Source organism: Opisthocomus hoazin, chromosome 7 (assembly GCF_030867145.1).
Source record: "Opisthocomus hoazin isolate bOpiHoa1 chromosome 7, bOpiHoa1.hap1, whole genome shotgun sequence".
Lineage (NCBI taxonomy): Eukaryota > Metazoa > Chordata > Aves > Opisthocomiformes > Opisthocomidae > Opisthocomus > Opisthocomus hoazin.
This window is the reverse complement of record NC_134420.1, coordinates 72322507-72347725: the sequence shown is the minus strand read 5'-3', so window position 1 is coordinate 72347725 and position 25219 is coordinate 72322507. Positions and strand designations below refer to the sequence as shown.

General features: G+C 51.0%; 2 protein-coding genes across 2 annotated transcripts; one reads left to right on the top strand and one right to left on the bottom strand.

The window, feature by feature from the left end:
- Positions 1–5: 5 nt before the first annotated feature.
- DMAC2L (distal membrane arm assembly component 2 like) lies at positions 6–4596 on the top strand. Its single transcript, XM_075427251.1, has 4 exons — positions 6–277; positions 1604–1812; positions 2669–2840; positions 4017–4596. Exons 1-4 carry the CDS (start codon positions 180–182, stop codon positions 4129–4131), a joined length of 594 nt encoding a protein of 197 aa, XP_075283366.1. The 5' UTR covers positions 6–179; the 3' UTR covers positions 4132–4596.
- A 44-nt stretch (positions 4597–4640) lies between these two features.
- On the bottom strand, positions 4641–23598 carry CDKL1 (cyclin dependent kinase like 1). Its single transcript, XM_075427249.1, has 9 exons — positions 23262–23598; positions 16480–16601; positions 14901–14973; positions 12473–12563; positions 11500–11700; positions 8841–8923; positions 8275–8331; positions 7490–7645; positions 4641–6552 (listed from the first exon to the last, which is right to left on the bottom strand). The coding sequence occupies exons 1-9, from the start codon at positions 23427–23429 to the stop codon at positions 6445–6447; spliced, it is 1059 nt and encodes a 352-aa protein (XP_075283364.1). The 5' UTR covers positions 23430–23598; the 3' UTR covers positions 4641–6444.
- Between the last annotated feature and the right edge of the window lie 1621 nt (positions 23599–25219).

Genomic DNA, 25219 nt, shown 5'->3' with positions numbered 1-25219 from the left:
CCTCCTCCGCGCCGGCGCTGAGGGAGCGTCGGGCCGGCGGGAGGGGGTCCCGGGGGGGAGGCGGCGGGGCCCTGCCCTGCAGCCGTCGCCCCGGCCGGGCTGGCAGCGCTGGTTAGGCCTGGCCGGGCAGCCGGGACCGCCATCTCCGTGTGCCCTCTCTCCTTCTCCTCAGGAGCGCGATGGCGGCGGGAGCGCTGGTGCGGCCGGCGTGCAGGCTGGGCAAGGCGCCGGGCGCCTGCAGGCGCTTCTGGGGATGGCTGAACGCCGTCTTCAACAAGTAAGAGCGGCTGGGTGCGCACCGGTGGGCCAAGGGGTCGGTGAAGCGGAGGGGTCCGGCCCCGGGAATGGAGAGAACATGTTCTGTCACCACTGATCTTCTTTTTTCCCCCCAGCTTGCGTGCGGACGCTTGCGGCAGCCTCCCAGCCCGGGCTGGCCGAGGGAAGCTGGCGATGGGATTCTCTCCCTGCCTGCCGCTCTCCCTTTGGCTCCCGGCTGCGGTTAAGCCCGTAGCACAACCATATTCAGAAAAACATCTAACCAAGGCGTCGTTGACAACGGGATTCAGCCACGCAAGGGTTTCACGTTTACATTTAGGGAGAAAAAGCCTCTCTCTGTGCCGCTCTTTCTCTGCCCGTCGCTGTGCCCGTCGCTTTGCCTTGAGCCTGCTGGCTCTGTGGAAGGGGTTGCGTGGTGTAGCTGGTGGCCGTGACGGGGCGGGAGGCTCAGCCAGGTGGGAGTGTCTGCCAGGTCTCTGCTTCTATCTTCAGCATTGCTCACCAGCCTGAGAAAGAGATCCTTTGCCTGGATGGACCCCAGGATTTTAACCAGTTGTTGAAGTGTGTCTTTCTGAAATATTCCAAGTGTTGAGAACAAGGCTTCAGGAATGACATACGTGTAACAGGCAATGGTCAGTTTTTATATAATAAAAATATGTTCCAGGGACAAGTTTGCAATAGTTCTAAAGCCTTCCTCTGGGTAGAGAAAAGGCGCTTTTTATCTCACAGACACAGAATCACTAAGGTTGGAAAAGGCCTCTGAGATCATCAAGTCCAACCATCACCCCAACCCCACCATGCCTGCTAAACCATGTCCCCAAGTGCCACATCCACACGGTTTTTGAACCCCTCCAGGGATGGGGACTCCACCACTGCCCTGGGCAGCCTGGTCCAATGCCTGACCGCTCTTTCAGGAAAGAAATTGTTCCTAATATCCAATCTGAACCTCCCCTGATGCAACTTGAGGCCATTGCCTCTCGTCCTGTTGCTGGTTACTTGGGAGACCAACCCCTGCCTCATTACAACCTCCTGTCAAGTAGTTGTAGAGAGCGATAAACGATCCATTAGAAGGGTTAAGTCAGGTTGCAATTGTATTGTTTCTTTTTTTTGCCAAAAGCATCTGCCATTTAAAGTAAGTTAAAAAAAATCTCATGCCAGACTGATTAAGAACCAGCATAATCCAAGTAATTTCAGTAATGCATACTCGTACGTTTCTGACCTCTTTTTGTGCCCATAACCCAATATTTGTTCTGCAGTACTGTTATCATGAAGACAATCAGTCTACCACGTTATAGAAACCGTCTGAATGCTCTTTCTGTCTGGGCAGAGTGGACTACGACCGTATCCAAGCCGTTGGCCCTGACAGGGCAGCGTCGGAGTGGCTGTTGCGATGTGGTGCCCTGGTGCGCTACCAAGGCTATGAGAAATGGCAGCAGGACTACAACGGTCTCCCAACGGGGCCCTTGGGGAAATACAAGATAGAAGCAATTAATGCCACTGACTCGTGCATCATGTACAGAGGATTCGACTATTTGGGTAACGTAGACACAGCTGTGCAAAGGTTATACCGAATGGTCTTAATTCTTTCAGTTGCATCAAAATATGAATAACCAGGTCATTTTCTCGTTCCTTAGTAAGATATAGAGAAATCTCTTTTTTTTGTTGTTTTCCTTTTCTGCTGAAAATGGCTCTGCAAATATTCAGCAGTTCCTAAGATCTTGCGGGAGATATGGTGTGAAGCCGAAAGAGATTAGGAACTTCATCAGCCCTCACCTGAAGTGACAGTAGCACTGAGGAAGTGCGACAAAGATTTGCTGTTTCGCTGAGTTCATAGTTAAGTAGCTGGAAGCAAAAAGCACTACTGTAAATATTCTTTTTCTTCTAAACCAAGTGATGTTTTTGGTGGTGGTGAAGTTGTAATACTGCTTGTTCTCCAGTCATTTATGATGTCAAAAAAGAGACTGAAAAAAGCAGCAAGCTCTCAGTTTCTTACAAAATAAGAGATTAAAAAAGGGTTTCAGGTCTCCTTTAAATAACAAAACCCAAAACGAGGAACAGACCATTTCATTTTTTCATTGGCAGGGGACCTTGAATTTCCTTCATTAGAACGTTCCTGAGTGAGAGTCATTGTTTATCACCCAAACTTGTGAAGTTTTTTTGCCACTTGCTCATGTCGAAGCTCTTGGAATCTTACCGAAAGGATACAAACCCTGGGGTTTTCACATACTTGAAGTACTGCAAAGGGGCTTTGGAGATTCGTGGTGCGTCAGGGCCCCGCTGTGTAAAGGAGCATGTTGCCATGTGGTTTTGGAGGCAGTTACTAAATTGAGAATTTAACCAGTACGGGTTGTTCCTGGTATTCTGAAGCATGTACTTGGTTTTGTCTTTCCAGATGGTCTTGAGCATGTTACAGAAATCAAGCTGCAGAAGTGTATTTACATACAGGACAAGTGTCTGCAGAGGCTCAGCGAGACCAAGAGTCTACAGAAGAGTCTCCTCCAGCTGAAGATCATTTCCTGTGGGAATGTCACAGATAAAGGCGTCATTGCACTTCACAAGCTGACGTACGTAGCTCCTGAGCTCCTCGTGCTCCCTAGCTGTTCCCACCCCACAATTTTGGGATTGTGTTGGCTGAAGGGCAAAAGTCTGGATGTTTCTGGGCCGTTTTGGATGTGTGTGGGATGGCTGGGTTTGGGGACTGACTTGAGTGACAGCCTGGGAGGGTGGCACTGCCACTGCAGGAACGGTTTCTTCAAGTGGTGTGGATGGCTCTGAGAAGACATGTGGATTAACACACACGTGTTAATCAGCCTGTAAAGGCTGGTGGCAGGGAGTTGTGTGGCACTGGGGCCTGCAGTGAGAAAGCCAGACTCCGTAGTCACGCCTCTAACCTCAGAGTTGAGCACAGTGTCTCCCATTGACACGTGAAGTAACTTCCGCAGTGTTGATCGCTGCACAAATTAGAGCAGGACATGTGCTCTCTGCTGCCACACCACCTTTGCAAGAGCAGTGAATGTGTACAGCTTCCTCTCACGCTGGCCCACGAGGTGGGTTTTGCTTGAGAAGCAGTAATTAGCAATCCCCTTGGTTTCCACTCCTGACCCCCTGCCGCAGTTCCTTGTCAGGGCAGGCTTTGACGGTGTCCCGTAACTCTTACTGTCTTTCTACACCTCACACTGCTTCCTATCACGTAGTTACCTCGTGCTCGCTGTGTCCTGAGAGGTCTCAGACCAGAGCTGTGTGTTCCAGCGCTCAGGCCTGGGAAGCAGCGTGGGCTGGGTCCTGCGCGCCTCGGCAGCTCTGAAGCACGTCCGTAGGTGCGTCATTGAACCGTGGCCTCAGAGTGCTCGGAACCATGTGGTGTTACACGGAGTTAACAGGCCTCTCCAAAGGGGTGATGGGGTGACTTGGATTTCATCCTACAGAAAGTTATTATTAAGAACTTTCTATATTACTCACATTACAATAACTTTTCCTAAATTGCTGTTGAAAATATTAAACACTATTTAATACAAAGGAAGCTTCATGATGGTGGGGGGTCCAGGATCTCTTTTTAAGCTGCGTAGGACTGAACATACAGCGAGCTAAAAACTTTAAGCACCCACTTCAGAAAAAACTTCCGTTAGAACCAGTAAACCTTTTAAAATACTCAAAATAACTATGGTAGAATAATCCTTTGTCTAATTTCTGTGTCAACAGTTAAATAGTAGTTGCTGACTTTTCTTTTTAAATATTTATAGGAACCTTGAATATTTGTATCTGAGTGACCTTCCTGGAATCAGAGAGAAAGAAACCACTGTTCGCGTCCTTCAGCAGGCACTGCCAAACCTGGAGGTGGAGCTGGATTTAGAATAAGCACAATTGCACGTAACTGGGATGTCTTTGATTTCACAGTATTTATCATCTGTTGCATAAATACAGTAGATGCTACTGTATTTCCAGGTATGGAAATAAGCCCAGATCTCCCAATCCAGCCTTAAAAGCTGTATGCAATCTTTCATGCAATTTAGTTTTCCCAAGCTTAAACTGTATGGTGAATCAACAACAGAGAAGGCAGGCTTCTGCGCGCAGTCTTTTTTTTTCCTGTTTTTATAGGGAGCTGTTAATACCTCAATTAGGAGTTTTCAGATATTTCATTGCGCAGAAATTGTTGTGCAAAATGACAGTGGGGAGAACGCCAGTGTGGTGAAGCCGCAGCACTCTACGCTTTTATTGCGCGTCGTGGATGCTGTGGGAATGAGAGCCGTTCACTCTCCGAGAATCTCGCCCAGTGGGGGCCGATTTAATAAAATATCTTACGGGCCTGTTTTCTGTTCTTCACGCTTTGACTCACCTAGGCTTTGTTTCTTTTAAACAGAGCGGTCTACAGACCGGCAGTCTAACCTTCTCGTTAACACTGAGCTGAGCAACTGACCTTGCTGTGTTTGTGGAGAAGCCGGTTCTCTTAGCTACACCCGTACGCGCATCTTTGCTGTGTGCTGACATGGACAAGGTTCAGTTCTGTGTACTCCTTTAGTTGCATCCTTATCACTCCTGCTAAATAAGAGAATGATTCATCCTCAGGAAGCATACAGCATTTTCAGTCCAATTCCTAGCTGTGATGGTAGCGGAGAGAAAGGCAGTCGGCAGCGATTCCAAGAAAGCAAACTTCGTAGTGATGTCGCAGACATGGGTACCTCTGCGTAACCAAGAGTCTTTTCTTATCCCTGATTGTCAGCTCGTCCTCTGAAGGAAATGATGCCCAGCTGGTAAAGATAACATTTTGCACTAGTTGCATTGCGGGGCTGCTGCTTCTCGGCATCTCCCAGCACAGGAGCGGTGTCCTGAGATGAGGTTCCCGGGCCGTGTCGGAGCTGGCTGCCAGGCGATCTGCTGCTTGCAGCCAGCGCCTGGGTGCTGCCGTACCTTGCGTGTACACAGGAGTAGGTGGCTGAGTAGCCATACAGAAAATACTGGAACACCAAAGCTTTCTGAGTGTAACCAGAACTACCTATGGACACAACGTGCAAGGTTAAAATATATTACATCATAATATGTAATAAAAGGTAGACAGGCACTCTGAGGGTACAGCATCCGTCCTGTTGAAATTGCTTTTACTGTTGTTGAACACAGAACAGTAGTGGGAAAATAAAACATTTTTGCTCTAGGTTTCACGTAGAAAGAGGACATTCCTTGCCCAGTAGTAAAACCTGCTGCAGTAAAACACATCCGGTACGCTGGAGAAACAAGCTACATTTCTTTTACTCAAAATCAACACAATATCACATCCTGAGGTTACACAAACCCCAAGAATCATTCTAATACAGATGCTTAGGCAGAATTCCCGCCTGTGTCTGGCCAATGCTATAAATTATATTAATGACTTATTTTTGATAAAAACAATTTCTGTAACGCTACAGCCAAGTGACTTCACTATTGACAGAAAAAGCAAATAGAAACAACCTCACAATGCAGGGAAGAAACCGGCAGGAGAAACTCTGAGCAGACTAAAGAAACACCAGTTTTTACCATTTGTATGTCCTGCTCCTGGTAGCAGTGCCTGCTGAGCCTCCCGTTACGTCATTACCAGTACTTGTACTACTTTGTGCTATGCAGTCCGTAAGACAGCCGTACCTTTAGAGCAGTGCTATTTCAGCAGGTTTGTAACTAAGCAGAGCAGCTGGGCAGCCTGTCATCCAGCTGGCTCCGTAAACACGTACAGCTGTCTGCCGCGCGCAGCGGCTCTACGTTTACAGCTCCTCGCGGGATCAGCGGCTGAGCCCCAGCCTAACGCAACACTGCTGTTTTGACACAGCGGGCCTGAGTTATTTGGCAAGGCTGCAGGTCTTCTGCCAAGTCTGAAATACGGGTGATGGACAGGCAACGGAGCTTTTCAGTTCACACTGTAAACACTGGGCAGTGGTAATCCTGAACCAGTAGACAGTCAGGAACCAATACACAATCACAAATTAAAGCAAAACAAATGTATTTTCCTTTGTACACAGAACACTAACGTGAGCCTGGAGTTCTCTCTGTGCAGCGCTCTCCTTCCATTAGCGACGCAGAGTACGTTACAGACCACTTCTGTGTATGTCATAACATGTATTAATTTAGTTCTCCACTGCGTATCCTCCTTTTATAAACTCTGAATGATTTGAACTTTGAACAATAAATAACTCTGCCATCTGGTTAGATGTTAGGGAAATGGTAGCTGGATTTCCGTGTTTTGCAGCAGTTCTTCTTGCTGTCCACAGCCGGCAGAACGTTACTACTGGTTAACTGAGGCAGGTGCTGTAACTAAAGGAAAAGTTACATAGCATGAATGTGTTTGAAATGAGAACAAAGCCTGCATTTCATTTTTCAAAAAGGAATATAAACTATAAAATTATTCATACTGTAATCCTGTACTTTTCAAACTACAAGTCATGCATCTGGGGTTCTGCAGCTGGACTGCGACCAGAACAGCTCATGAAAGGTGTTTCTTCCAGTCACCCAGGGCAAGAAAACCATTGCTGTTATACCCTACGTCGTACAAATGGAAGAGGCGAGTCAGTCTGAGCCAGGAGTTTACATGCTGTAGCAGTTCTCCATCCTAAACCTCCAGCTTCCCCGCGTTACCAGTTCAGCATTGCAGCTGTCACGGGGAATGTGGCTCACGGGAAGACAGAACTGCTGACGACTCTCGTCACGAGGCTGGATTTGGAGCCTTGGGCTGGAGTCTGGAAAGACTGACATGGCAGGGAGACATTGGCCTGGCAACGCCAGCTGCACAAACACCCAGTGCACTGTGTAACATCTGCAACTGCCACATCCCATCAGCAGTTACACCTGGAAATGGGCATTTTTGCCATCTCCATAATCTGGGATCCAAAAGTACCCAAAAGATCCCAGAGAACTCGAAATTAAACCAGCCACGCGAGCCTGTCCAGTTTGCTCAGCTATCCCGCTACTCTTTGTCAGGAACGCCCACCCCTGGACAAACCCCGTCTTTCCCGTGGCTGTGCTGCTCAGCCCCAGTGACTCCGTGGAGCTGCGATGCAGAATTCAGTTTGTACTGACTTACTCTCTAGCCAGGAGGTTCATGTTCTCCTCGGGCTGAAACTGAGATCGCTCCAATGCAGGAGCTGTCTCTCACCCCTGACTGCCAGCATGAGCCCACCTCCTGGCAGCCACACAAAGAGACCCAGTCCCCTCCTCAGGCACGGAACGTTAAATTCTGCTGTGAAAATCTTACCCCTGCCATGTGCTTCCGAGTCAGCCTGGCTGGTTTCCGAGCCGTTTTTTCATGTTCTTTCCCCAGATCCGCTGCCTCCCTAATGCTGTCAAAATAGGGATGCTGCAGCAGCTGCTCGCATGTCTGCCTCTCTGCGGGGTCCATACGAAGGCAGCCCTTAGAAAAGATGACGAAAAGGATCACACTCGTTAAGCAGGTCTGCACAATTCCAGCTACTCACCACAGCCAACGAGTATTCGCACAGATACATGTGTTAATCTTTTTTTTTAACGGATTCTAAGAGTGGCTGTTTTCAGAGTCGGCAAGAAGCTTGCAAAGCAGCTGACAGTGAACAATTGCCACAAGGCAGTAACAGAAATTGCAGCTAGAGGGACAGTTACAGTTGGATGGTGTAGCAAACCATCAAGCCTCAAAAACCTGTTAAGCCCATAACTTTCATTTGAACTAGAACAACTTTCTTAAATGGGAACCCACTACGGCACAGCTGTGTCGTTCCAGTGCTTAGCGTAGCGAGTACTATCCACAGCTGCACCTTCGTTTTCATGTCTCCATCCTCACAGTTTCCATTCACTGCATTTTTATAAGAGAGTAATATGTTTTCCACCCCCATGGTAAAGATGAGTGGATTGGAGAGGAGTGGATTAGAAGTCCTCTCCAAATCCCCTCCAGCTGGTTTTCAATGCTAATTCAGTAGCCAACTCTCAAACCACTTCCCAGCTGGATAAACAAACCAGCATTTGCTAAGTCTCAGTGCAGAGCTTCCCCACAAGCTGTAGTTTTCTTACCTTCATGAGAGCTAGTGCAGAATATGAAATATTAGGGAATTTCATTTCTAACGGCTCCTGGAAGGAAAAAAAACAGTGAGTGTACTCATATTAGCAAGCTTTTCATTCCCCAGGGTACAGAGAACCAGCTTTCCGTAGCAACGTGACCTGTACCTCACAAAACGCATCTGTCACTTCGCGTGCTTAGAGGAGAGCTGCCTGGCGTTACTGAGGGTGGGCAGGTTGGCTGCTGTGCCACCACGAGCGGGGCGAAGGAGCAGACATTAAGCATTTCTTTGACTGCTTTTACTCAGGTATCGGTTAAAACGTCATGAGAGGGGCTCAGCCACCTCCAAATAATATTCTAGCACACACTGGCAAAGTAGAGGGCAAAGTTTTTAGATAGGGAAAAAATGCAGCACAGCAAAGGCCCGGTCAAGCTGAGCAAGCGAGCCTTTTCCAGCTGTACTCTGGGTAAAAGGAAGCAGGAACATTTCTCTTTCCAAACACCAGGTCTCCTCAGCACTGCAGAGAGACTCCTGGTCAGTGCTCGGCTCAGGGGAAGCGCATCGGGACGGAGCTCTTACCATGCTCTCGGGGTCTGGAATTCTCACCCCACTGAAGAACTGGTTGGTGCTGAAGACTTGCTGGTGCCTGGGAATAAGATCCCCTTCGACAAAGAATAAAAAAAACAAAGTCAGATTAATTTGCTGTTTTCACAGTGCCTGCACTGAACAAGCTTACATCCTCTAACAAGGCTGACACCATCCGAGAGAGCACCTGAAGAGATGGAGTACCATCAAGTGAGGCGACGAAACGTTCTTCTGTGAAAACTGACGTCCATCTAGGACATCAGTGATCCCGTAGCTGTGTGACTGTGCTGAACGAAAGGCAGGGCCACACAGCTCCAGCTGCCCGCAGTCACAACTGCCCAGGGCCTCATGCTGTAAATGGCTCCAAGAAATTCAGCTGGTGGCTGCAGTTATTGGAGCAGGAACACTCAGCTGCTGTGGGTCTTCCAGGCTCCGAGTTTCGGGGCTGGGCAGCAGAGTGGCTTTTATGAACTGTGGCCACTATAGCTGGAGGCCTTGAAAAATACATATTTCTATGTATTCTCTGTGCCAGCACCTGCACCCCCACTGCATGCTGGCCGGACTCCGGATCTGCGCAGCCCTGAGCGGAGGAACCAGTCCCAGCACCATAGCTAGAGGGTGCTGTGCAAACACCTACCAGGATCTGGAACCCCGGCCGTGCCAGAGCACCGAGCTGCAGCCAGGGATCCTTCCCGGCGTGTTCAGCAAGATCACCACAGCAGCTCTCGCCCCTGCCCACGTCGGGCCAGCCGCGGGCTCTGATGAGGAACCGCCCGGAGCCGCTGTTTGTGTTGGAAGTGGCCGCCCAGCAGCGTGGGCACACTTTGCTGGCGCGCTCCGTTCGAGGGAGGGTGAGCAGGGCTCCTGCTCGCCACACTACTGCTGCGTTTCCACGTTTTCAGAGGAAAAGGGTTCCCGAGAGGCAGCCTGTCTGCACAAACACTCGTGTCTCTCTGACTACTGGAAGGGGACAGCCTAACCACAAGTGTTCCAGCTTCATTAAAATACAACTCATACTGGGTGTAATTCTTTCTGTACCCTCCTGAGGATGCTGTATAGAAAAGAGCTGAAATGCAGCACCAACAGGAACACGCTGTAGCTTTTCCCCAGTGCAGCTCCATAGCCCTTTTTAGCAGCTTAGAGCAGCTCAGAGCAAGCAAACTGTTAAAATCAAACCCGTAGCAGAAGAGCCAGTACCACAGCCAAACCACCATAACAGCACAGCTTTGACCAAGGAGCTTTTCCCTGTAAACACGGCCTCGGTCCCTCACTTGGATCAAAAGGGAATTTCTTCCGGCTGAAACCCCATCATTAAAAATAAATTAGAACTTACCTAACACTGGCACAAATGTAGTCTGGAAGACAAAGCAATCGACGTTGAACTGTATTTCTAGCTAAGGAGCTTACCTGTTTAAAGCCATTAGTCACCTTTACAGTTTTATAAACTGCTCAGTAAAAATTACAATTCTCAGTTCATTCCAACAAATTACAATTAAAAGTGGGGGGTTGTTCCCTTCCACCTGAGAAATCAGATGTTACACATCAAGGTCAAATAGAATCAATGAGACTGGATTAATTTAAGGGTTACATGGATAATGGCTCTTTCATTTAACCTCTGTTCCAAATCCGGAGTGGCTCTTAAAATTCCTTGTGAATAAAGACAAAGAGGGAGAACAGCCAAACTTCTGTGTTCACACCACCTCTCCCAAGCACAAAGCTGTCAACAGGCACCTGCAATATCTACGAGACCTCCAAAGCCGTGATGAACTCAATCCAACTATTCATCATTTCAAGGCAGGGAACACTTTGCTAGCTACCAAACCTTGAAAAATACCTGGATTTTTCAAACCTTTATGCAAAAAGCTCCTGGTCCTTTCTGATCCAGGCAGCTCGTTTTCCTATCTGTGTGGAGCCAGCTGACGCTGTGGAAAGGACAGCAGCAGAGGCAGGTGTTTCTGGGCCTCGTGTGGGGCTGGCCCTGCACTCCCCACACCCCGCCAGTCACCCAAAAGGACCAGAAGGGGCAGCCGGTGGTCACCTAACACATCCCACACCTTTCTTCAACTGCCCAGCACCAGACCCAGCTTCCCAGAGGCCACCACTGCTGAAGAGAGTGGAAGGATGGTTTCAGGCAGTTTGCAGGCAATCACAGAATCATGAAATCATTAAGGCTAGAAAAGACCTGTAAGATTATCAAGTCCAACCGTCAACCCATCATCGCCGTGCCTACAATGATCCTGCTTGTGCAGCCCTGACCACTATGAGCCTTTTAGCCACAGCCCAGCATGGCTGGCAAGCTGAAACCAATTCTACCCCCCAGATGTTTTTCTGAAGAACAATCACCACCCATGTGGATGCCAACTTTGTTTCCCCAGATCCTGCCAGGACCTGCAGCAGCATCCGTTGATCCAGCTACACAATCTCCTAACAAGATGTACATGTGCAAGTCACGTCGGGAAAACCTAGCGCCTTTTCAAGGACAGTTAGACCTGAAATAAAGCCAGCACCTACAAAAGGGAGAGATCCCTGGGTAAATTCACCTCCTGGCTAATCCCGATCCCCACCACAGAGGAGAGTCCTCCTGGGCAAGCTCCAGTCCTGCCACAGGCATCAGGAAGACCGGGGCTCTGACCGGTGCGGAGGGGACACTTACCCAGGGTTCTCCGGATGAGGTACAGCTGGTCGACATCGGATTTGCCAGGCCACAGGGGGACCCTGGATAGCAACTCGGCAAAGACACAGCCGATGGCCCACACGTCCACGGGCGGGCCGTACTGGGTGTCTCCCACAAGTAACTCCGGAGAGCGGTACCACCTGGTAGCCACATAGTCTGTGTAATAATCGCTTGGGCCAGCTAGGTTGGGGTCAGGAGGGAGAGAAACAAACAGGAATGTGGGATCAGAACGACGCAGACGAGCCACCATCAGCTGTTACACATGCTGGGGCACCTCCTGGGCAGGCAACAGCTACAGGAACAGGATGAGTCACTGGCCACTATTGGAAACAGTTAAGATTTGGCAAAAATCAAAACCATGTTTTTCTCCAAATGAAGAAAATACGCAGAGCTCCACAGCAGGGCCCTGCACCAGCCAGTGGTAAGTTCTCAAAGCCCACGTGATTTGTCTGAACAAGAGCTAAAAAAAAACCAAACCCAAACGATTAGGGGGTGTATTTACAATGGAAAATGTGAAGCCATTGTTTGCAGAGACAGTGCCTTCTGCCAGAGGGGCTCCTCCTGCCAGGGAACTCCAGCTGCGTCTCCAGCATTGCATAAGCCACGGCTGGCCAGCTTGAAGGTGCCCAAGGCTGACTTCCATCTACCAGCGCCAGCACCACCAGCAGTTCAGCTGCACCCCTGTTTGTTTACGGAGGCACTTGGCACCGTGGTGTCTGAGCTAGCTGCCTTTAAGCTGGTTTGGAGATCTCTACCCAGCCTTTAGCACAGCTTCTCCATGAAAACATGACAGCTTTTATATAGGATGATTCACACATGCATCAGACAAAGACAAGTGAGTCTTTACTGGTGTTTGAAAAGCCTGACCCTACACTTCATTTGAGCTTTCATGTGTTAACAATCCGTGTAAGTAAGTTCGTTCTATGATTCTAAGTAGCAAGCTGGCACTCACTCAGTATGCGAGCAAATCCAAAGTCACAAAGTTTGATGACCGAGTGCTTTGTTATCAGGATGTTTTCTGGCTTTACATCTCGGTGGATGCACTGGAAACAGAAAAAAACAAGGTTAGAAGCAAGTATTTCACCCGGCCCTCAGATACGGAACCTCTTCATTCAGCCACACACCCCTTGCACATTGTGCCATGAATGTCAACCAGGCAAGCACTGCTGCCAAAAGAGAAGACCAAAGGATTTCTTTAGAGCAGGTACAGCCACAGCCTGCCGGGCATGCCGATGTCCCCGCCTAGACCCCACCTTTGGGATGAGACGCTGTGCAGGCTCCCAGCTGCAGCTGCATAGCTCCGTATCACTTGGACGACACTGAGTCAGCTCCCCAGAACCAGCTGGGAATCTGCTAGCAGGAGGAGCGAAGTTTGCATAGAGCAAGGATTGTTGTTAACCTGGCTCTCTGCAAATGCAACTCACTCGATACAGCTATGTGTGACACACTCCTAACAAGGGACTCGGTTTTATGAATATGCAAGGAGATCCTAATGAGAGGTGCGTACGTCCTCTGGGATCAGTTCTTGGACAAAGTCCACAAACTGTATTTACTGATAATCGAGTAGACAAGCAAATGATTTTGCTGGCAAAGCTCACAGATGGGATGAAGGCTATGGCTTTGATACGGGACTTTATCTATCCTTGCAGATGCCAGAGCACGCCTGGTATTCCCTCTACTCAGCATGGGTGAGACACATCCAGAGTTCTGTGTCCAGCTTTGGGATCCTCAGCAGAAGGAAGATGTGGGCATACTGGAGTGACTCTGCTAAAATCGTTAAGGGATTGGGTATCTGACATCCAAGGAGAGGATGAGGGAGCTGGGACCATCATCCAACCTGGAGAAAAGAAGGCTCAGGGGGAATCTTACCAATGTGCATAAATACCTGATGGGAAGCAGTAAAGAAGACCAAGCCAAGCTCTCCTCAGTGGTGTCCAGAGAAAGGATGAGAGGCAATGGGCACAAATTCAACACCCAGGAAATTCCATTTAAACATAAGCAATTTTTTATTTTCTTTTTTTTTTTTTTACTGTAAGGGTGGCCAAACACCCAAACAGGTTCTCCAGAGAGTCTGTGGAGCCTCCATCCTTGGAGACATTCAAACCGTGACTGGAAAAGTTTCAAGCGGCCTGTTCTAGCTGACCCAGCTCGAGTGGGACGGCTGGACTAGATGATCTCCAGAGGTCCCTTCCAATATCAGCAATTCTGTGATTCTTGGGAGGTGACCTTGCCTGCTGAAGGTTCACAACAATTGAATCTGCATGGCAAAGAGTTTCTGCTGATCAAACTAGCAGAGACCTTCATTTCTTCTGCCGATCTATGAAAGGTGTGCTCTACTGAAATCACCAGGGTCTCGCTCACGTTGTCCCACCCCTACCATCACCTCAGCACAAACACCTCGGACTTTTCCTAGCTAAGCTGATGGTAAATTACTGTGTCTCCTCCTGGTAAATTACTGTGTCTCCTCCTAAAGACTCAAATGCTGCTTGTTAAAACAGTCTCATGGAGTTCCAAAAAGGGCAGCTGTATAAAATCTCATTACCTGTGATCTACAGCAGGTCAGACTGCAGCATGTCATTGTTCCCTCTGCTTTAAAATTCCATTAAATCTTTCAGACTGAGTGGGAGAACAGAAAAAAGCAGCAAAACAACAAATCCTGGAAGGAGGACAGACCTACAGCCAAGTTCCTGTGGCTCAACTGGACATAATTTTCCCAGCAAAGACAAAACATCCACTCCAGAGCATCTCCTGCCTGACTCTTAAATCTCAAACACTGGCAGATAAACAAAAACAAAGACAATTACAGCTCAATTTGCCTAAAGAACTTCTCCACAAGGCTCCTTTCCTTCTCTGCTTCTTAAAGCATCCCCACTGCTTTCTACAAAATACCTGCCATGCACAATTTACCTCCAGAAAGCAGAGGAGGGGTTATAAGACCGGTTTACCGTATCTAGTTTTTGAAACCTTTTAACTGGTAACATGGTTCAATGCCTGTGACTACCAACAGCAGGACCTTCTGGGAAATCAGCAGCAGTTTGCTCAGGTCTCAGCTGGTTAGAATTTACGCCCGTTTTCTAAACGTCAGTTGTCATGCATGGCGCAGGGAACACACAAGGCTGTATTCCTGTTCAGCCTGGAAGCTCGTCTGAGGTCATTAGTGCAAATCATTCCTTGACAGCAAACCCAAGGGACCTCTGTGACAGTAAATGCAACTGCTGTGGGTGCATACTAATATTTCAGCTATATGTTTCCTGTTGAAAACAGGAAATTTCATCTGACTTCGTCCCATGAAAGCTCTGTAATCAGGAAAATGGCAACAGAATGTCCTTCTCCTCCAAAGCCACGTTACGACAATCGTTAGTGCTGTTTAGGGGACTTACATTGTGTTTATGGCAGAAGTTCACAGCTTGGAGGGTCTGCCAGGTTATGCTCTTCACTAGATGCTCTGGCACCCTGTTTTAAAAAAGCACATTTTTATTTCAGCCATTAAAAATAACTTCACTATTACAGGAAAAAGGAATAGGAGGCCTTTGAATGCTAACATTGTACAGGGATCTCTGAGCAAAACCCTGACAGGGACCAAGTCAGAAAACTCAGACAGAAAACTCCAGGTGCATTTTCTTGCTATAATAAATTACAAGAAATACATAATAACCCTCAGATCGTTGATCTTCCACCGCACGGAACCAGTCACGCTGGGCTACTGATGGTGGAGGCTCTTTGTACCTCTTCCCACGTTCCAGAGCTGAGGCTGCGCTCTGCCCGCAGCTCCCTGCAATCCTCTCCTGTGAGGTTACCCTCTAAGCACCACAGGAGCATCAAAGTGAACGTGAACACCACTTCCCAATCCAGTCAATGCAACAAGAGACAAGGATTTATGGCAGCTAAGAGCATGCCAGAGTGTCTGGCACCTCGCAGTCACAGCCAGCACGAGGCCTGCCAACTGGTGACCATACATCAGTGCGTGTGAGCCCTGATGAATAGAAACCAAACGTGAAGCATTTTCTTCACAGAGGGTTATCCATCCTCTCTTCAGATTCCAGGTGAACAGGTTCAAACCGGGGTGAAAGCTGCTCACCAGCTCACAAAGCGATCTGCTATCAGCATGCTCCGTTCTCCTTCTAGAGCTCCACATCAGGCAGAAAGAAAATAACAGGCTCCTGTTTACTCAACCCCCAATTAGTCTCCTGCAGGCAATTCATTTAGCTCCAGGCCTGTAAAATGATTTATGAACTTCTGCTTAGCACTTCCACAGCACCAAGTCACTGTGAATAATTAGGGACAACGTATTTAGCGGGAGTGTCTTTTGTAACATGTCAAAAGAACAAACCCTGTCCTGGAGAACGCTCCTTCTGCCCGTCTAGCTCCTGGGAGTTCACCACGGCTGTGCAGAGAGGTGCAGGCACAGTTACTGGTAGAACAGCTGGAACAGTTGGTTCCAGCCAACACACACTCCGTCGTGCAGCAGCATGGCAGGCAGTCGCTGGTCTGTCATACAGGAAGGTCATCAATGACCTCACCACAGACCGTACAGCTGGGTGCTCCATGACACTGCCCCGGGGCCGCAGCCTGGCTCTGCGCAGCCTCCCCCAGGGATGTCCAACACAGGCGGGAGGCTGCGTGCCCCCAGCCCACCTACCCCAGCAGCCCTGACCTCTTTGCAGCCAGACACAAGATGCTCCCAAGCCGCTCGGGTTTGCTGCTGCCGAGCACCCACACGCTCCGGCTCAGCGCTCCAGTCTCCTTGGTGAGCAGCACTGTGCCGGAGGGCATGCAGGCTCATTCGCAATTCTTTTGGACGTCCTTGCTAAACCACAGTAACAGAGCAAGTCCTGGGCACTGGGCTGAGAAACCTCTCCTGTAATTCATGAAATTCCTCTGAAAACTGCAGAGCAGTAACGACACAGACACCCCATGACTCCTTTGCTCAAAGCTCCCAGAGCGAGACGAGCCACTCACCCTCGAGGGTGCTTGTCCAGCTCATGGAGAACTGTGTGGTCGCAGTATTCGAAGACCAGATGCAGCCTCCGCTTCCTCCTGAACACTTCCAGCAGGTTCACCAGGTTGGGGTGTTTCAGTTGCTGTAACACACAGAGGATGGACTGGTTAGTTACTGCACGGGGGAGTGGGGTACAAGGGTGAGGGACGGTGCTGTTGCCCACAAGGGTCTCAATTCCTTGAGCTGAAACCTTTTATACAAGCACAGCACGATGTGAAGCAGCAGCTCAGCTACAGCTCAGCCTGCGGTGTAGTTATTTTAGGAGCTGGCCGTGGGCAGTAAGTCAGCTTGGCTTCAGCGAGTGCCTCTTAGAAAAGATGCTCACAGATAAAGAATTCATCATGGTGCCCACGGTTATTCCGGCAGCGCCCTTCATTGCATCCAGCCTTTGACTGCACCCCACTGAAAAGCAGCTCTCCCTGGAGAACAGCTTGGGAAATCACACGCGGTAAGAGCAGGCAAACACACTTTTAGGAAAAACCAAGCCCTCCTCTGATAAGCACAAGCAAAGCATGTGGTCTCAGCTTCACCAGCTTATTGTCAGAATCTGGATGGGTTAATTAGGAGAATTTCTATTGCTGCTTCTTCCTCTTCCTCTCTCTCAATCCACTTCACGTGCTCATACCAGGGCTTCCTCTCCTGGGAAGCTCAGCTTCTTACCACACGTGAAGCCAGAGCGGAGCAGTGTTATTCAAATGCACCTTGCAAGAGGTGAGGGTGCACACTGCTGGGGCTCCTCATTTCTGATTCTTTTGCCCACATTTTGGGGGAGGGCTTGAACCAAGGGGCACAACACAGTGTTCGGAAAAAGCAACAAAGAAAAACCAGATCCAACTCAGGAATGTTCTTTCTTTTCAGATGGCTCATGGCACCATCCCCTCCACTTGCAGGGACCTGTGTCCAAGCTTTGCCCGACTGAGGCTTTGGAACAACCACATTTCTAAGCAAGCAGGCTGGGAAGGGCATTGCCTAGGAGTTATGCTAAGCCCATCTTCTCATGTGCTATCTGGAAAAGCCTGCAAAGGAGATGGAAGCAGAGAGTCAAGACTAGAGAAAACTGTTAAGGGGCCTCAACTGAGGAAGGCAGCTGTTCGGGGAAGCACCCAGTTAACCCCGAGGTGAAGGATCACTGAAATCCACCACTTGAATCCTGGGGTTAACCAGTGGGCTTGAGTAAAAGAGCAGGTCAGTAGAAGACCCCCACCATACCTCACTGCCAGCCTGCCCCGAGTAGCAGGGACACGGCAGGGGCCATTTCAGTGCTCCGATGGGCACACTGTGGAACTCTTTGCAAAACATAATTTTACTCAAGCATGCCACTGTAAAAGATCCTTGTAAAGAGAGACCTTCCAGACTATAATGCCTCTGGGGGACATTATACTGAACCCAAACTATACTGAGCCCCTACGCCAACACACAGGGTCCCCGATAAGTGTGCAGAAGGTGGCTGTTCCAGTCCTGCAAACTGGCAGCAAGGAGGTGATCCTTCTCCACAGCATCTCTTACCACATACGTGTCTTGTTCCTTCAACCCTGCCCACACCATGTAAGCCACCTGCCAGCACCAAAGACCTTCGCACCCGTCTGAATCAAACCTAGGTTACCACCAAGATCTTCTGACCACTTCCTCGGTCCTCCACGCTATTTATATGCCAAGCGCCTTCCCTGCCTACCAGAAGGTACCCCACAGTGTTGGCAGGGGCTGCCAGCGTAACCTTCTCTGCCCTGGCCGTGCCTCCTGACCTCGCATAACAGACAGACTTTCTCTGCACACCCTCAGTTCCCATGGCAGGGCTGCTAGTGAAAGTATTAAACCACGAGGGAGGAGGCTTGTAACACCTCTCAAGCTTGATATTTATCTAGTAGTATCTCCATTCTCATGATTTCCCTACTCACTTCGCAAAAGATGGTCAGATAGACAGAACGGCCTGCGAGACTGCTGAAGAGCAGTGACTGCGATTCTCACAGGAAGGGTGTGAACAGCCAGGTTCATCCACCCAGACCGCAGGAACGGCACGCAGCCCTGCACAGGCTTCAGCAACCGTCAGGGCCAGCACGCCAGAGCAGCCTGCACGGTCAAGCAGAAATCCAGGGCAAGTCCTGCTGGGGAGAAGGTTCCCCTGGGGTTTCCAGAATGGAAATCCTTTCCACACAGGAAAGGACATGTAAGATTTGTCTGCCACTGCCAGATCTCTTAAATCACAGTGATTGCTTCTACCCAAACACACAATGCATCTCCCCCAGCTTTCAATCCCACGGGATTTGTGTGCATGCCGTGCCACCTATAAAGCATATCCACACCGAGCAAAGTGCCCACTTGCCACGCACGCATCAGACAAAGCCCAGTCCACCAGCTCAGAGCCCACCACGACAGTCAGAGAGCTGTCGTGGCTCTGGCACTGCCCCTTCCCTCACCAGTCAAACAGCTCCTGATCAGCTGTGTAAAGTGGATCCTTCCCTTTCCACGCACTCAGCGTCTTGGTGTATTATGTTCTGAGATCAGCGATAACAGAGCTACCTGAGAGCAAGCTGGGCCTCCAGCCACTGTGCTGGGCAACAGGCGCCTGATTCCTCTGCTGCTCTCAGCAGATCTGCCTGCCAGCATGGACAAACTGCCGGGCACGGCCAAGCCTGCCCGTGGGAAGGAGGCAGACGTGACAACCTCTGCTGTGCTTAGATTCCACTTCCAGAGACAGGTGAGGATGAAATAATTGCCAACAGATTGTGAAGCAAGAAGAAAGCTAAACCGACAATAGTAGAGTGAGATGTCTGGAAAACTTCTGGCAGATGCAGGTTAGTTGTACGAGTCAGCCTTCAGGAGCGACCTTCTCAGGAGCAGGCTGTGCCTGGCAGTCTGTCCTGGCCATCCTCACGTGTCCATGGAGCTGGGGTTTCTGGAGAGGGTGAGCTTGGGCTTGGAAGCATGAGCTCTAGCTGAGTGAGGGACACTGCGAGGGGACACAGCTGTGTGAACAAGCTCTTGCACACCCAAGAGTGGGTTAACGTGGCTGCACGAGGCCTGGAGAGGGTCTTGCCATGGCATCTCCCTGTGCCTTGCCCACAGCCACCCTACACGGCTGGAGCTCTCCAGGAGGTCGGGTTCACTGGGCCAATGTCTTGTGCAGGCAGACGAGCACTCAAAGCCACCACAAATCTGCCAGTGATCCCTGGCTGGTGGTGCGGCGTTGCAGGGAGCAGTTCCTAAGGCTACCAACGCTGCCGGTGGTCGCTGGCAGTGCTGGGATGGGCTTCCCCTCCCTGCCCCTGCTCGGGTGACAAGGCCGTGTGCTATGCCAGGTGTCCCACCAAAGTTACAAACGCTCCCGCGCTAAGACGATCGGGATTATTTTCTGTTTCATACACGAACGCAGCCTTGCATTGTATTTTTCTCTGATCTTCTTCGCAATGTCAGAGCTAAAAACTGTGTCGGCCTCCACATGAAGGTTGGGAAGACAACACCCTTCTGGAAAGAGCAGGCACTGATGGGTTTACACACAGACTCACTCTGTTTTCACCTATTTCCAGCCTTTCCTATGAAATCGGGGTCACGCCGGGCGTTTCCAGATTCTGCGTACCGCCCCGCTCTCCCACCCCACCTCCCATGGCTCCTGGCCGTAAAAAGCCCTTTGTCTACAAGGTATTTGCTGGGCAGAACAATAATTTATCAGGCCCTACATTTTTTACTGATGAAATACAATCTCCCTACATCTTTGACAAACACTCAGTTGTTGCCTAAGCCAGGAAATACCTCAACAAACAAACAAATAAACTGTTACTATTTGCACAGAAAACATTGAAAAGGCTGTCAAGCAGGTCTGCACTTGTTAGCACGGACAGCGCCCTGACACAGATCCTGCCCTGGCTACCTGCACTGGTGCCAGCTTCGGACCCTTACGGATGATACATTTACCGTCCGCGTGACTTCTGCAATGATTAATTTCCTTTCCAGATCTTTAATATCATTTAAATCTTCATGCATCTGCAGCATTGTTTACTAAAACGATACAGCTACATGTCGTCAGTTTGCTTCAGATAGGAGAAAAACTTAGCCCGTTTCTCCCCAGAATGTAACTGAAAAATAAATACATTTTCTTCCCAGATGATGGGAATCAAGGGGCAATGGGCACAAACTGAAGCAGAGGAAGTTCCAGCTGAAGATGAGGAAGAACTTCTTCCCTCTGAGGGTGACGGAGCCCTGGCCCAGGCTGCCCAGGGAGGCTGTGGAGTCTCCTTCTCTGGAGATATTCCAGTCCCGCCTGGACGCGGTGCTGTGCAGCCTGCTCTGGGTGACCCTGCTTGGGCAGGGGGTTGGGCTGGGTGACCCACAGAGGTCCCTTCCAACCCCGAACATTCTGTGATTCTGTGATTCTGTGATTCTGATGGCTCTTCTAGGATGGCACCCAGGCCTACTTCACCTCTTTCTGCAGCAGGCAGAGAATGAGGTATTCATCTTCCTTTGACAACAACACGTACACCATTTATTTATATATGAATGCTCAATAAAAAACAAGCTGACAGCACAAAGAAATTTTGGGAAAAGAAATATCAGAAATACTGCAACCTGCTGAAATCTTGCACTTGACTACCAACCAGAAAGTTACTTGGTTGCCAGCAAGGAAATGCAGCTAACTGGGTGGAAGGGAACATCAAGCCACATCGAGCCCCGCAAGCATCAACTGCTGCTACAAGACACCAACAGGCAGCAAAGTCTGGGAACGTCGTCACGCAGAAATCGGAGACCAAGGCCCTCTGAATTTTGGGAAAGAAGTTTTAAATAAAATGGAACAACTTTCTCTGCGGATTTCTGTAAGGTTTTGTTAACTCCAGAGTCCTAAATCATTGGCTGTCTACAAGCATGCATTGTGTCTAATCTGAACGGCACGTTTGTTTTAAAAGGGAATCCTCTCGGAGTAATTATTATAAAATGTATAATAAACCAACATGCTGTTAACACGGTTCTTTAATCAGTTCAATGTTTTAAAGCCATGGCTCTTCTGCACAGAAAGGAGAAAGCTGAAGATGGGGAGATGATGGAGGTGTATAAAACCATGAGTACCCTGGAGAAAGGGAAAAGGGAACAACTCTCTGCGCTTCTCGGAACACGCAGCTGAGGGTGCTGAATGCCATCACCCAGCAGCAAGTTCGTAACAAATAAAAGGAAATATTTTTTTTCACACAACACACTCCTGAAGTCATGGCACTCACTGCCTCAGGAAACTATGGAGACCAAACGAATACACCAGTTCAGAACGAGATGGGACGAGCTCCCGGCAGCCTATGGGTGTCTGCTAAGCATGAAGCAACGGCCACAACCTCTGGCTCTAGGAACCTGCCCAGAAGCTGGGTGTGTGAAAGGAAACCTTACCCCATCCTCTTCCTCTTTCTGCCGGGTTTCTCCTCATTTCTGCGTGCTTGATGGACCTGGGGTGTGACTCACTGCAAATGTTCCCGTGCTTTTATTTAATCAGGAAAATAAACGCAGAGGCTGAATGAGCGACCCATTTCTATGTCACAATGAGCTCTCACACAGAAGTCAAGAAAGGACCAGCAAAGACAAGGTGCTGCCACAGTTCACAGGTGACGGTTCTGCCGTCACTTCCACGTGGGAACACCTCCGAGCCCACCCAGCCTCGGCATTCAATCCATGGCTGGATCCCACCAGGTGCTGACACTGCCGATCCCCCACGACCCAGGGCTCACAAAGGGCGTTTGAAGGAGCAGACGGGGCAGATCTATAAAGCGGGGAGCTAGGAGAGCTGCGCCCCACGGCTGTCCCCCATCTTGTGCTACCCAGGATCGCTTCCGGCTCAGGAGCTTTACTCCAGCTCCAACAGTCCTGGTCTCCGAGGATCACCCCCCTCCCGAGGCATGTCCAGCCCTGGCCAAACGTGTCGGACTCTCACCGGCACCACAGAATCACAGAATCACAGAATCACAGAATGTTCAGGGTTGGCAGGGACCTCTGTGGGTCACCCAGCCCAACCCCCTGCCCAAGCAGGGTCACCCAGAGCAGGCTGCACAGCACCGCGTCCAGGCGGGGCTGGAATATCTCCAGAGAAGGAGACTCCACAGCCTCCCTGGGCAGCCTGGGCCAGGGCTCCGTCACCCTCAGAGGGAAGAAGTTCTTCCTCATCTTCAGCTGGAGCTTCCTCTGCTTCACTTTGTGCCCGTTGCCCCTTGTCCTGTCGCTGGGCACCACTGGAAAGAGTCTGGCCCCGTCCTCCTGACCCCCACCCTGCAGATATTTGTAGGCATTTCTAAGGTCCCCTCTCAGCCTTCTCTTCTCCAGGCTGAACAAGCCCAGCTCCCTCAGCCTCTCCTCGTAGGAGAGATGCTCCAGTCCCCTCCTCATCCTCGTAGCCCTCCGCTGGACTCTCTCCAGTAGCTCCTCAACTTTCTTGAACTGGGGAGCCCAGAGCTGGACACAGCACTGCAGATGGGGCCTCACCAGGCTTTCTCCCAGAGCAACCGACCGACTTGGCCACTTCAGCACCGCTCCCTCCCGCCCCGTCACCTCACGACGCCCCTCAGGACGCCCCATCTCCTCACGACACCCCATGTCCTCCCGGCCACCCTCCCGCCCCATCTCCTCCCGCCCTGTCGCCTCACAACGCCCCTCACGACGCCCCGTCCCCTCCCGCCGCCCCTCGCCTCGCCTCCCCCCGGCCGCGGGGCCGCGCTGGCAATGGCGGAGCCCGGGCTGCCCCCGCCGGGGGGGGGCGCGGGGAGCCACCGGCGCCCACCTTCAGCGTGCGGATCTCCCGCAGCGCGATCTTCCGGATCACCGGGTCCTCCTCGGACTCCAGGAACTTCTTGATGGCCACGATCTGCCCGGTGTCCTTCTTGCGGCACTTGAAGACGACGCCGTAGGAGCCTTCCCCGACCTTGCCCAGCTTCTCGTAGCGCTCCATGGCGCGGGGGTCGCCCCGGCGCAGCTCTCTCCGCCTCGGAGCGCCGGTCCCGGTCCCTCCCCCGGCCCCGCGCCCGCCGTTACCGCGGCGAGAGCCCCGCCCGACCTCCGCCGCCCAGGGGGGGCCGGGGCGGGCCCTGGAGGGGTCCCCGGCGGGGGAGGCCTTTGCGAGGGCTCTGCTGAGGGGAGGAGGAACCGCCCCGGGGGGACCCCAGAGCCAGCGGGGGCCGCCCCCAGGGAGGGACCGAGCCCTCCCTTGGCTGCGGGGTGAGGGGGGCCGGCCATGGCAGCAGAGCCGGACCCCCACGGCTTCGTGTCCCACCGCCATTGCACAGAGTCACAGAATGTTCGGGGTTGGAAGGGACCTCTGTGGGTCACCCAGCCCAACCCCCTGCCCAAGCAGGGTCACCCAGAGCAGGCTGCACAGGACCGCGTCCAGGCAGGGCTTGAATATCTCCAGAGAAGGAGACTCCACAGCCTCCCTGGGCAGCCTGGGCCAGGGCTCCGTCACCCTCAGAGGGAAGAAGTTCTTCCTCATCTTCAGCTGGAGCTTCCTCTGCTTCAGTTTGTGCCCGTTGCCGGGCACCACTGGAAAGAGTCTGGCCCCGTCCTCCTGACACCCACCCTGCAGATATTTGTAGGCATTTCTAAGGTCCCCTCTCAGCCTTCTCTTCTCCAGGCTGAACAAGCCCAGCTCCCTCAGCCTCTCCTCGTAGGAGAGATGCTCCAGGCCCCTCCTCATCCTCGTAGCCCTCCGCTGGACTCTCTCCAGTAGCTCCTCATCTTTCTTGAACTGGGGAGCCCAGAACTGAACACAGTGTTTTGTCTTTTTTTGTCTTTTGTCTTTACTCCTCTCTGGGACTGTAGAGCCCCACTTTTCCACGAGGGTCTCTGGTTTTTGCTCACTTTCCTCACCGGGTTGGCAGGGAACGCCTCCCCCGAAGGCAGCAAGCTTCAGCCGGGGCCTGCACCTTCCTCCGGCAGCCGCCTGCAGCCAGCAGCCACGGGGAGCAGAGGGCCATTCCCCAGGGACGCCCGGGCATCGCTTCGAGTGCTGGCACACAGATGTTCTCCGGTGCAGGGCCGGGGAGACGTCGCCTTGCCCTGGAACTTCTCCCCCCTACAGTTCAAGCGTCTCAAGTGTCAACCACCTGATGAGCTCCCACCGGGAGCCGAGCCCCTTCTGGGGAGCGTTTCCATCTCTTACCTTCGCATTGCCTTTCCTCGTGCACCCGTCGGCTCCTCAGCCATTTCCTCACACCCTGCCCAAGATGGCCCTTTATGGTGGCAATTGCTTCCCATAGATTTGGAGATCTTTGTAGACACCCTACTCCACCTTATGCCTCCTCCCTCCCCAGTCCCTGCCTGCGGTGCTCCCCGAATTCCACTCAGGACAAAAGATCCTCTATTTATTTTTCTTCCTAAGCCACATCCATCAGGGATGAGTAGCCTCCTCACGTTGTGGCTGCCACACACGCTGTCTCTTTTTGGTTCTTTCTTTGCATGCTATAAAAACAAGAGGGTGAAGAGTATTCTTATGACAGATGTGTTCTTTGGTGGAACTACCCTGCCACTGAGATTTACCCAGCTCTATCGAGACTTGCAGTGAAAGTCCCCGCCGCACCCCGTGAGCCAGCTCAGCTCTCGGCAGCGTTTCTGAGGAAGGCTTCGACGCAGCTGCCCCGAGACCTGCAGAGCCGCCTCAGAGGGCTCCAAGGACTATGCCACGGAAGGAGGCTCCTCAGATGAGAAGTAAAAGGACCGGTCATTCCACAAGCCAAAACTGCTTTC

What these genes read in the sequence shown, in the direction of transcription:
- DMAC2L (XM_075427251.1), top strand. Translation starts at nt 180, where the DNA reads ATGGCGGCGGGAGCGCTGGTGCGGCCGGCGTGCAGGCTGGGCAAGGCG. An exon ending in CAGAGGATTCGACTATTTGG is followed by an intron (nt 1,813 to 2,668) that starts GTAACGTAGACA and finishes TTGTCTTTCCAG; the next exon opens with ATGGTCTTGAGCATGTTACA. An exon ending in ATTGCACTTCACAAGCTGAC is followed by an intron (nt 2,841 to 4,016) that starts GTACGTAGCTCC and finishes AAATATTTATAG; the next exon opens with GAACCTTGAATATTTGTATC.
- CDKL1 (XM_075427249.1), bottom strand. Translation starts at nt 23,429, where the DNA reads ATGGAGCGCTACGAGAAGCTGGGCAAGGTCGGGGAAGGCTCCTACGGC. An exon ending in ACTTCTGCCATAAACACAAT is followed by an intron (nt 12,564 to 14,900) that starts GTAAGTCCCCTA and finishes TTCTGTTTCCAG; the next exon opens with TGCATCCACCGAGATGTAAA. An exon ending in CCTCATCCGGAGAACCCTGG is followed by an intron (nt 8,924 to 11,499) that starts GTAAGTGTCCCC and finishes TCTTTGTCGAAG; the next exon opens with GGGATCTTATTCCCAGGCAC.